The 13159-nt window shown below is 38.4% G+C and overlaps 1 protein-coding gene across 2 annotated transcripts in view; it reads right to left on the bottom strand.

Moving 5' to 3' along the window:
- The window catches only part of CNTNAP5 (contactin associated protein like 5), an 886717-nt gene that overhangs the window by 477699 nt on the left and 395859 nt on the right, over window positions 1-13159 (bottom strand). For both annotated transcript variants that reach the window (XM_010356733.2, XM_030916676.1), the window contains exon 6: window positions 4341-4525. In XM_010356733.2, the coding sequence (XP_010355035.1) occupies window positions 4341-4525 (185 nt within the window). The remainder of the gene's footprint in view (window positions 1-4340; window positions 4526-13159) is intronic.

Genomic DNA, 13159 nt, shown 5'->3' with positions numbered 1-13159 from the left:
CAGGCTGGAGTGCAGTGGTGCTATCATAGCTCACTGCAGCCTCAAACTGGGTTCAAGCCATCCTCCCTCCTCAGTCTCCCCAGTAGCTGGGACTACAGAAAAACCACCGCGCCTGACTCCTAAATCATATATATTTTTCAAATATGTTTTCAACAGTTTAAGAGCTTACAAAATAGCTCTGTAAAACAAGATTACTGAACACTCTTGAGAAGAAAAGTCTTCTTGGATTACAAAAATGTTAGAAAAGAACTATTTTTTCTAAAGTCCTAAAAATATCTTTTTTCTCAAGCCCTTCTGCTCCAGGCTGGAAGTAAACTGAGCTGCTCCAGTGTTTCTCTTGCAGCATTTGGAGAAGTCACATGGGTTAAGTAATGTAAACTGAGAGGACATTGAGAAGACATTCTAATGAGAAGTAAAGGATCATTCTGCCTCTTTTGTTTATTTTTTATTTTTTATTGTTTTGAGAGCAGATTCTGTGAACCCTTGTCTGTTTGCTTTCTGGGCAGGAAGGGAAACAGACCACTGCAGACATCTTAGTGCAGCAAAGGTCACGCTAGTTGCTTTATAGAAAGTCACTGTGTCATTTGATTGATATCCCTAAGGTACTATAAGATGAGGAATGAGGCCAGGCGCAGTGGCTCACGCCTGTAATCCCAGCACTTTGGGAGGCCGAGACGGGTGGATCACGAGGTCAGGAGATTGAGACCATCCTGGCAAACATGATGAAACCCCGTCTCTACTAAAAAATACAAAAAAACTAGCCAGGCGAGGTGGCGGGCGCCTGTAGTCCCAGCTACTCGGGAGGCTGAGGCAGGAGAATGGCGGGAACCCGGGAGGCAGAGCTTGCAGTGAGCTGAGATCCGGCCACTGCACTCCAGCATGGGCGACAGAGAGAGACTCCGTCTCAAAAAAAAAAAAAAAAAAAAAAAAAAAAAAAAAAAAAAAAGATGAGGAATGAAAGCTACTACCTTTTCTTGCCATTATTACCACATCATGGTGAAGAGTGAAAAGGAACATAGGTTTGCATAATTATATTTGCTTTGGTATAAAATTAGATAGGGTACAGAAGTTTATATCAGAGTAGTACATGCTCCAAAAATTAGTCATTGGCACACAAAGACATGACGGTCTTCCTCTAGCTGGTGATATCCAGGCCTCATTTGTGCACATATGGGTGCCTGGCAGAAAGCAAATCAATGTAGATTCTGATTGATATGCAACATTGTGATAAAATAGACCTTAGATTTATATATCCTATTTAGCTCCATTCCTTCCAACAGGGGTGCGAATTTTGCTTCTGGATGACTGAAGTTAGAAATTTTTATTTCCTAGGTTTACACAGCCAGTTAGTGGTCATGTGGTAAGTAGAACACAGGGTTTCTACACCAGGGTCCTTTCATCTCCACACAGACTCTGGAGTGAATCTTCAAAGGCTGGAGGCTTCTCCTGACACATAACTCTTGTCTTCCAGTACAGCTAATGTCAAATGCCGCTATTACAACCAATCTGTCTTCTTTTCTGATCATTGGAGCAAGCTGGCTGAACAATCTGGAGAAGACTTGAATTCCCTAAAGCAGAGGTTGCTTTGGAGGAACGTTTCAAGGTGTCTCTTTCCTAGGGAGCACGTTTAATAAGGCACCAAGACATTCGTGCACGCCCTGAAGAAATCAGTTCCAGCTTCATCGGATTTCATTTCCCTAAATGCTGACTCTCACTGTAATGTCACTCGGCTGTGATTTCATACAGATTCCATACATAAGAGACAAAAAATAAGCAGACATGGGCTTGTAATAAACGTTAAACCTGGCAACAGAGTGAATTTTAGAACCATCTTCTGGGACATTAAAGGGAAAATATGTGGGGGGAATGACGAGATGATTTTATAGGTTTTTTTTTTTTTTTTTTTTTTTTTTTTTTTTTTTTTTTTTTTTTTTGCTGCTGTTGTTGTTCTCTTTGAGTTTATAAAAGGTATCTCTTTTCTTTTAGGTGGTTCCAATATTGAGTGTGTTCTTTCTTTTGTCAATCAATTAAACAAGTCGACAAAGGAGAGTGATTGATATTCACAGATTTCCAGTTTTCAGCAACTCAAAAATATCCACCTGTTATCTTGTATTCTGAGTCAAAGAGTGACAAATTCTTTTTTGAAGTTAATGAATGGCATATTTTATCCACAGTCTACTAAACTAAGGTTAAGATCAAAAGAGCTCTCTTATTCTCATGATAGTGACTGAAAAAATAAGTCCCAATTTTTCAATTATTCATCTCCACCTCCACAGTTCTATTATCTATCCCACTAGTGATTGAAATTGTCTCCTAGCATGCTGTCCAGGGTGGGACACAGGAACACACATACACACACACAGGTATGTATGTGTCGGTGTGCCATGACTGTGTATCCAAACGTAAGATTATTTTAATGATATTAACAATGTGTAGCACACAATTTATGAATAATGATAAAATATGCAAGAATCTGTTATTGTAAGTCTGTACAACCAGCTGAGTTTTATAGAAAGCTTTTGCTGACCTTTGTTGAATGATTTCATCTGTAGCACATAAAGTCTCTGTCATATATTCCTTTTGAAAAATTTCTTTATTTCCTTTACAACCCTTTCAAAATGTAAAAATTAGTCTTAACTCACGCATCATAAAAAAACAGGCCTCAAGCCAGACAAGCCAGGTAGTTTTCTGACCCCTGGTTTACACAATCCACAAAACAATAAAGCAGTCCGTGATTTGTAATGTATGTCAACCTCTGTGGTATAAGTATTTCCACTATGGTAGACTTCAAGCTGTCAAAATGATTTCACTGAACATGGAATTGGGGAGAGCTGTGTGGTAGCAGCCCAACATACAGTATCCCCACAACCCAGATAGAATAGTCATGCAATTCCTCCAGAGCACCTTTAGTTAAAAGAGACAGCAAATCAATATAATATAGTGAAATAATTAGAAATCAATGAGTTTATTAGGTTTTAAAACTAATTTCAAGTTTATATAACTTAATTATTATTAGTATTATATTTAATACAGAGTCTCGCTCTGTCTCCCGGGCTGGAGTGCAGTGGCACAATCTCGGTTCACTGCAAGCTCCGCCTCCCAGTTTCAAGCGATTATCATGACTCAGCCTCCTGAGTATGAGAGACTACAGGCACCCACCACCACGCCTGGCAAATATTTTGTGTTTTTGGTAAGGACGGGGTTTCATCATGTTAGCCAGGATGGTCTCTATCTCCCGACCTCATGATCTGCTGGTCTCGGCTTCCCAAAGTGCTGAGATTACAGGCGTGAACCACCACGCCCAGCCAACTTAATTTTTAATAATGGCTAGGTTAACCAAGAGCTCACAAAAATTTCTGAAAATCTACAACTTGAAACTCATAAACTGGTAGCAAGCTGACTCAAGCACACCACTGATGGCCCATTCTTTTGATTCCATAAATACTGGACTGTTTGACATTTTTTAAACCACGCTCTGGCATGCCTCCCCAGTCTTTTCACCGTATTCTTTCAAGACTTAGCAGCATCTCCTGCTAGAAAACTTGTGCCATTTTTCAAGGTTGAATTAAGTGGCCTGTTTCCTATAGAAATATGAAATTTCTATATTCCAAACCTTCAGTGACAGGGGCTTCATCCACTGTAGCCTTTACCTCCTTGTTCTGCAAGGGCTTATCTCAGTTTCTCCAACTCAGAGACTGAATATTTATGGCGCAGCAGAGCCTGGTGTACAGCAGGGGCACAATATGCATTCCTTGAACTGAACTACTAGCAAAAATGGCGAACTCTTGGCTGCCAGTTTGCAGAGCTTTGTGCAACTTTCTTTGTATTGTAGAACTGGTGCATTTCACTGTACCTCTTCTACAAGAGAGCAGGGAAGAAACAGCTCGCCATGGTATTAGTCAAAAGTTTGCATCGGAAGAGTGAAAGTCAAAGGGTAGTGTCTTGACTGCAGGTTTTAGATTCCATGGGTTTTGTTTATAATTTAAATATCTTTCATCACCACAGAGAACTGAAGTCTTTTTTTTTTTTTTGAGGAGGTACATAACCAAGAGACTAGGCAGTGGCACAGAAAGGTTACAAGCAGGAAAAAAAAAAAAATGAGGAGACCTGCTGACTTTAAAATGCACACACCTGCTGTCTTGTGGTTTAACCCTCATTCCCTCACTGGTCAGATTCTCTGGCTGCACGCCTTTCCATCTATCTGGCATAGATGGAGGAAGTAAGTCCCAGGGTAAGACTCCTGAGTGCCCCACCACTTCTCTCAGTTGCTCTGCTCACTGATTTTCTTGCTGCGTTCAATGAAGCAAGGGGCCTGGGAGGTGCAGGGAGGATCAACTCACCTCATAGTCAATGTCTAAGGCATCCGTCTCGCCCTTGGTGCGGAAGTGCTGTGTGTGCTTGTCCACCGTGAAGTTCACCTGCTTGCCCACCCGTTCGATGAGGACCGAGTGCCAGTGCTGGTCATCCAGGAGGCTGCCCAGGGTGGCAGAGGGCAAGCTGCTGCTGAGCCGTGCTTTGCTGTCATCTGTAAAGAGAGGAGGAAGGCAGGATGATGTCTGTGTCCAAGGGCAGCTTTGCACAACAGAATGCTCCACAAGCAAAGGCAGCTATCTCTGTTCTAAAGGCAAAGAATGATGCCTCCCTACAGACGAGGAACTGTGCTGGTCCTGGGAAGTAATAACAGGCTTTGCCCACAGATTCCAGAATCCAATTCAATATGCATACCTCCTTCCGGACAAAATAGGGCATGTTTTCAAGACTTGAAAAAATAAATAATAAAAGGAACTATGTCCTTATGGCTACAGAAATATGATTGAAAATGGCGATTGTGTTTTTAGAAGGAATGAATATTCTTTGAGTTTGAATGGTTCTTGAGTGGAGAAAGCCAGTTAGGAGCTGTGCCCAGGAGGAGTAAAGCTGGGATACGTAAAGGGAAGACAGCTAGTAAGTTTCTGGGCAAAAGCAGCGGCAAGGAAATAATCATCCCATATGCCATGGCTGAGTACCTACTGTATGCATGGCACTTAGGAAGAAATAACCTTCATCTTTAATCCTCTAAGGGAAAATTATCATCTCCATTTGACAAATAGGAACCCTGAGGCTCAGGGAGATGAGGCATGCATGCCTCAAGTACAGTCAGGACTTGAATGTAGGTCTGCCTCATCCTTTTTACTTTGACCACAGCTATGGATCATGGCTCAAGTCATATTGTTGAGGATTTAGCTTCTGTTGAGTTTGGAAGACCCCTTTGAGAAGACATGAGAGATGCAGCTGGAAAGGCATGCTTTGCAATCCAACCTGCCTGGTTCCCCCTCCCCCTCCTTCTCTCTCAATTTTATGGAAGTCCCTGGCTGTACCCTTCTATCAAAAATATTAGTTTTTATCTTCCCCTGCGGAAATTGCTTCAACCTTAGCAAAATGAACAATTAAATAGAACTAATGTTTGTGTATATATACATTTTCAATTTTTGCAACATTTTATACATTAAGTCCCTTAGTAACTGAAAGCTAAATGTCTCTCTCCTCCCTCTTGGGAAGTGTTTTCTCCAGTACAGCTGCAGCAGCCTGTTCAACAGTGTGACGTTCAGCAGGCAGGAGCTGCCACTTCCCCGAAGGCTGCTCACTCCCACCTCCAATATGGCCCAAAGCACCATTCCCTTCACTGAGTAACTTGGATGCTTCCTATAGGGCTGGGGGCATCAAACTTATTGTAATTAGAAAAGTGAAGCTGGTGAATTAATAGCTGACTTGGTTTCATGGGTTTATTCACTGTTTGTTCCACAGCTTCTTAGTTTTCATTCTTTAATGGATTATGCTGATGAATTAAAAGATATTTTCATTTTTTCTCCCTCCCTTTCTTTCTCCTATGGAAAGGTATTGTGAGTCAGGCACAGTGGCTCACACCTGTAATCCCACCAATTTGGGAGGCCAAGGCAGGCAGATCACCTGAGGTCAGGAGTTTGAGACCAGCCTGGCCAATGTGGTGAAATCCCATCTCTACTAAAAATAGAAAAAAAAAAAAAAAAAAAAAAAATTAGCCAGGCAAGGTGACAGGTGCCTGTAATCCCAGCTACTTGGGAGGCTCAGGCAGGAGAATCGCTTGAACCTGTGAGGTGGAGGTTGCAGTGAGCTGAGATCACAGCACACCATTGCACTGCAGCCTGGGCCAGACCACAAGAGCAAAACTCCATCTAAACAAGAAAAGAAAGGTATTGTCATCTACCTGAGCTGGTCACAGTGACAGGTAATGTATCAAGGAGACATGGAGTTTAAAGGTATACTGTCCTCTCTGAAGGTCTTAGTGTAGAGATGCTAATCAAATAAATCTATAAAACATATGCAGGTTTCCAGCACTTAGTGCACAGAGCCAGGGAAATGCAGAGTGTGGTGCTGTGCAACCCTCCTTATGCAGCAGAGACAGGTTGAAACCTGAGGGAAGGAGGAGCATGGTTGCAAGGCCAGGAGAAGCAGCAGCCAGGGTTAGAAATGTAGGGGAGCGTGGCCCAAGACTTCCAGCGGCTGAGTGCCAGGAGCTCGTCGACCTAGATCCCATTATCCAGGACTTTGTATGCTAGGTTACACAGTTTACATCTTTTTTAAGAAATGGAACGTTGAGTAGGCAGAGGTTACAAATGCAGATTACTGTGTTTTTTTGTTTGTTTGGTTGGTTGGTGGGTATTTTTTGTTGCTGTTGTTGTTGTTGTTATTTTTGAGATGCAGTCTCCCTGTGTCATCCAGGCTGGAGCGAGTACAATGACATGATCTGGGCTCACTGCAACCCCTGCCTCCCGGGTTCAAGTGATTCTCCTGCCTCAGCCTCCAGAGTAGCTGGGATCACAGGCGGGGGCCACCACACGAGGCAAATTTTTTATGTTTTTGGTGGAAACGGGTTTTCACCAAGTTGACCAGGCTTGTCTCCAACTCCTGATCTCAAGTGATCCGCTGCCCCAGCCTCCCAAAGTACTGGGATTACAGGTGTGAGCCACCGCGCCCGGCAAGCAGATTACTTTTAAGAAAGGTTATTTTGGCAGTTGTGTGGGAATTGGATTAGAAGGTAAAACTGGCTATAAGATTGGCCATAATCTGGATAGATGGGGCATAGTGGGGCTCAGGCAAGAAGAGTACAGGAAGAATGGGACCCAAGTAATGATGAGGCATGGCAGGAGGTGGCCTCCAGCTGATGGAGATAGAATAAAGAACACCACCACTGCCACCCCGCACACAGTTTTTAATTATAAGATGAAATGATTCAGGAGCTAACATTGGCTGAAGGAAACTTTATGCTTTATAAACGGTCAGTTCTAGATGTAACAAGGCAGGTAGATTTAATATTGGAGTTTTCACTTTGAAATTGAGCTGCATCTCACTTTTTTCTTAAAATAAGAAAGGCATTGAACAATAATTTATTAATAATAAGTCCAAATTCTAAACATTTGAAAGTTTAAGCTCATTATACATCACACACACACAAACACACACACACAAAACCACCACCACCACCACCAACAAAAAACAGGGCAAGGAATTACACCGTTTCTCCAACTTGTTTGTTCTATGTGCTGTTTTTGTGGTCTTTAATGATCTCCTGAGTTCTTTAATAGAGCCAATAATAATAATGATTAAAATAAAATATTTTAATATTTCCCACACTATCCTGCTTCAAAAGATAAATTTTATAAATATTATGAATCAGTCGAACTGATTTTATTTTTTATGTAACTTTGGGTATAGTAACACACCCTCCCTCCCTCCCTTCCTCACTTCCTCCATCTGCTCATCTTCCATAGCTCCAGGTAATCACTGCTGTTAACATCTTGCTCGTGCTTCCAGAAAAATATTAGGTGTATGCAAGCAGCAAAGATAGATTTTCTTTATTTCTACTCATTTAATTTTTTACCCTGATGGTAAAATAGAATGTGCATTTATCTCCAACTTTCCATTTCTATTTAATCTATCCTGAAAATCATTATCAAAATATAAAGAGCTTTCTCATCCTTTTTATAGCTGCATAGTAGTCCATGCTCTAATATATATATGATCTATATACATGTAATATGATACATAATTATATATGATCATATATATGATACATAGAACATCATATTTCACTTAATGAGCTCCCAGTGATACAAATTTAGATGTTTCTATTTACTTTAGATCTGTAAAACTGTTGAAGTACTTTATTATGTGGACATTATCTTGCTTGGGCACAAGCATATTTGGAGCATTCATTCTTGGATGAAGAATTGGAGGACAAAGGCTTTCATGTTGGCAATTTTGAAAAATGCTGCCAAAATGTCCTATATAAAGACGGTGCCCATTTAAATGCCTAGGATTGCCTTTACCACAGGCTTGTCAACAACATATGGTCTAGCATTAAAATTTTGCCTGTCTGGTAGGTTAAAAAAGTGTATTTCTGAGTAATTTTAATATGCATTTATTTTAATAAGAATGAGGTTGAAAAATCTTTTTATTTTTATTTCCTTTTCTTTAAACTGTCTCTTCCTATATTTTGCCTGTGATATGAATTTTGAAAATATCTTTTTGCCTTTCTTTGTTTTTTGATGTTGTTTTTCTGTTTTTGTTTGTTCGATTGATTTTTTTTAATTCACCACTCAGGTATTTGTGCATTGGGAACAAATCCATCATTTTTCTTATAAATTCCGGATTTGTATCCTAGTTTAAATGGTTCTCCTTATTCTGAGATCACTGAAGAATTCTTCTAGTTTTCTCTACTTCCTTTCAACTGAAATTTTTGCTGATGTACTGTATGAGGCACAGTTCTACCTTTATGTTTTGAGATGGCTACCAAATTGTCTCAGTTCCACTATTTTAAAATCCTTGAGTGGTCTTAGTGAAATAGATTGTATAACTTTCAAATGGCAGGAGAACACTAGTAAATTGGGTAGGGTGGTATTTGTTATGTTGACTGGATCAAGGCAATCTAAGTACATGATTGGGATCTTCAAATCCTAAAGCTTCCAGTAGTAGGTTATGTTGGTTGTTGCTCACTGTACCCTTCTTGAATGCACTGACACCATCATCACCACCATCTCAATGGACAGGAACATCTTCACAGTGTAGAAGAGTGGCAAGCACAGCCAGCATCAGTAACCTTACCTTTACCCTCTTCAAAGTCTACTGTCAGTCCTTTCTCTCCTGGGTCTTAACTTTGGCTCAGAAAGTTTGCTACTCTCATTGCATCCAACAATTCTGTTTCTTATAATTTTTAAGACTTTAGGAAAATAAAAGTACTTCTTCTTAAATAAATAGTGACTACCTTTCACTTACTGCATCTAATGAAACCATAAACTTAATTAACATACTTATCATTTTATGCAAAGTAGCTCATGAAATTTTTATGAATACTTAGAGCAATTTGTTGACTTTTTCTCAAAAGTGGATTAGCATTGCTCCTTGTTTACATTTTTCATTTACTTAGTGCATATATATATATGCCCAAAGATATATATATATATGCCCTTGTTTACATTGTTCATTTACTTTGTGTGTGTGTGTGTGTGTGTGTGTGTGTGTGTGTGTATGCCCAAAGATAATGCAAAATTGAGTTCCACCAATTTTATGGAGAAACATTTCAGTTAGTATCACGGGACTTAAACTAATGTTCACAACTTTTTGCCTAGTAATCCAATGTATTCTAAAAAATGTATTCTAAAAAAGTATTCTAAATGTATTCTAAAAAAGCAAGCTGAAATGTTGTGGAAAAACTTTTAAGTGGCTAGTGATTTAAAAATTGCACATAATATGCAATAATTTGGAAGGAGAAAAAAATCTGAGTACATTTAGGTAGACTCACTGGATGAAGTATTATATTAAATAGCCATCAAAATGATATTTATAAAATACTTACATTATTTCAAAAGTATACTCAGTAGTGACTGCCCTTTTTGATAAAATTAAAAGTAATATTTAATAAATAGAATACTCAATAATTAGACTATACTGATTTAAAATATACATGAGCAGAAGACAAACGTACAAAATATAGACCAAATACAAGTCTGGAAAAGGCACAAATAAGCACTATGTGTGGGTAAAATTGAATAATGCATTTACCACAATCATTTTTTTCTTTTCTCTGTATTTTAGAGTGAGCATAACTGTTTTGGATAATGAGAAAAATAAACTTAATTAAAAACACAATCCTGACACTGCATAGTATATTTGTTGAAGACTATATATCAGAGATGTGTAATTATTGAATCTCTTGGGAATTACAAGTTACTTATTAATTAACCAAAAAGGAGCACCTATGGATAAATCTCATCACTCCTTCTCCATTACATAGTTATTATATACCAACACTCAGATATCTTATATCAAAACAAGTTTAGTGAAACTTGGTTTGGTTAAAAAATTGGGAAAACAAAATTTCTGCTCTTCATTAAAAAAGGATGTTTAGAATTGTATTTATGAGAAGAGTAGGATGGTAGTCCTCAGAAACGTTTCATTTTCCATAAAAATTTCCATTATTAGAGATCACAAAACACTTAATTCTCAAGAAATTGTCAAACTCTTGATCTTAGAATATTGATTTTAAGTTTTATCTCAGTGGCATTTGAGGTTCAATTACTAGTTTTAACTAGTTTCTAATTTCTTAAGACAAAGATAAAAGTTTTCATGGGCAATTGTGAAGGACAAAAACAATAAAACTAGACAGAAACTAACTTTGGGATCAGAAATAGATAAGGGAAATAATTATTTCTAATGAAATAAAACTTGTTTTCATGTGGTTTAATATATAGTTAAAATAAAATAATATATATACTACCCAAGGCCCTAAGAAATATAACAATTTTTATAGGAAGCTTGAAATGTTTGCAAAACATGTTTAACTTGACCTATTTATTCTCTTCCCTCCACCTCAAGATGCTATGGATAAGCATGCCAATTCTTTCACCCTTACTTAGAACTCACATTTTCTGGTAAAGGGCATGCATGTTGCACTGTTTTCACCCAAATGCCTTGTTTGATTAAATCTTCTTGCTAGGTCTTATCTTAACTGTTCAAACATGGATACCACTTTAACTTTCATAATCTGTGAATTTCAGACAGCCTGGGAAAAAGGGGATGGGAACTCTCCTGTTTAAGATTGTATTTGAGCAAAAAAAAAAGTGATTCTTGAAAAGGGTTTGATTCCCTATTGATAAAACAGGTGGCCACACATGTGAATTCCCTCATGCCTGCCTCTATCAGATCATCAGAATCAACTTTTCCACCCACCTTTAATTTGTCAGATTATCAACACCGATATTCACTTGTATTTCTTAAGCTTCTCACACAAGTTAAACACTTCACATATGTTGTTCTAATTATTCCTGACCATAATAACCCTGCAGAAAGGTTAGTCTCCAAGAAGCCACAAGATTTACCTAAGGACTCAAAGAATTGGGGTTATAACTCAATTCTATTTGACTCCAAAGCTAAAACTCTCTCCACTACTTTTCGTGGAAAAATGGATACTCTCATTCTCCCTCATTTCTTACGCTCTTACTCTCTGTATCTCCCATATACACATGTAAGTTATGTAGCTTAGTAGGAAGGGAGGACATTCGTTTGCAAAGGAATTTAATGGATTGGAAAACAGAGAGCTGTAGAAAAGTAAAATGGGGCAACACTAAGAAGGGAGGACATGACACTGAATGAGAAGACAAATTGCATCTCCCTGTCCCAGCCAGTATTATAAAGATACTCCCTTTCAACTTGGTTTGGCAATATGCAAGGCTAGTGAATGGTCTCCTAAGTATCTAAGTGAGAGCCCTGGAGAAAATAAGAAACTGACAGGAAACAATGTGATTTCAATGGACTTGACCCTCCATCCAGAGCAAGTCTCTATGTTTCTCCAAAGCAATGAAACACATGTCCTTAGTTGTTAAGAAATTTCTAAATTGTATTGACTAAAAACACTCTCCAGATTTAGTTGTTGCTCTACTGTGGTGTCTAACTTGTGTCCATCTTCTGTGACTTTGCTATCTTTGAAAACACTATCTTAATACATTTCTTATACGATTTCGATGATGCATAGTTTTTAAATTTCCAATTAATATAACCAAGCTAAAAGGTAAGTAGAAATAACTATTTTACTAGGTTGAGAGCCTCTTGAATATAGATACTGATAAATCCAACTTTTAACCCCTAGTGCAGAATTCAGTGCCTTATTTACTATACTTGTTTTACCTATTCTTATTACATAATGACAGAATTTATGAAAAATGTGGTGCATTTTATCCCATTGATTCTTTGAATGAAATACCTGTTTTTCTCCCCTCTCCACAATAAAATCTCCAGATTGCTCAAGGTTGATCCTGGATCCCTCTGTTCCTTTTTGATCTCTCCATTCTCACAACTTAACACATGCATATTGTCTGCCTGATATTTAACATTTTTTAGAATTGTTTCATAATTTTTATTATTTGTCTTATAAAAGTTTATAACATTCTGGTGATTAACATCAGAGAACTGGGGGAGGATTGGATAAGGCTATAATCCCATATCTACAGCTATGCAGCTATGTGACCTTGAGCCACTTACTGGGAATCAGGGACCAGCACTTCTTCATCTGTTAATGGGTTTGGATATAGATTGTAGGATTGTCATGTAATTTAAATAAAATATGTATTTTAAATGTTTAATGCAATGCCTAAATGTGGGCTCTCAAAAAATGGCAACTGAAAAAACTTTTATAGTGTTTAGTACAATTTGAGAAACATGATAAACATTCCATAAATATGTGTGAGTTGGCTGACTAAAATGCCTGAGTTTCAAAAGAGCTAAATTGAATGTTCATTTGACTCTTTGGATAATGGAAAGAACTTTCTCTGGCATCTCAATGGTTGATTATGCAATCATGTGCTTTGGCGCCTGAACCCTGTACTCAGCTCCCGGGTGCTCCTCAGATGTTTGTTCTATTCTAGGAGCCTCACTTGAGTCTCACTTTACTACAGCCGTATGTATTGGGGATTGCATAAACATCCTGCCTCAGTCAAAAGACACTGGGCTCTTGCAAGGATGAGTGACCTGCACGTACTACTGATGTCTTCTTCATTCTTACAACAGTTCTCTTGTCACGTAATATCTCTGCTCTTTGATTCTCTACCTGCATGAATGGGTTCAGACTATTGTAATTCTGCAGAGGGCA

This window comes from Rhinopithecus roxellana, chromosome 14 (genome assembly GCF_007565055.1).
Source record: "Rhinopithecus roxellana isolate Shanxi Qingling chromosome 14, ASM756505v1, whole genome shotgun sequence".
NCBI lineage: Eukaryota > Metazoa > Chordata > Mammalia > Primates > Cercopithecidae > Rhinopithecus > Rhinopithecus roxellana.
This window is presented reverse-complemented; position numbering and strand designations above follow the sequence as displayed.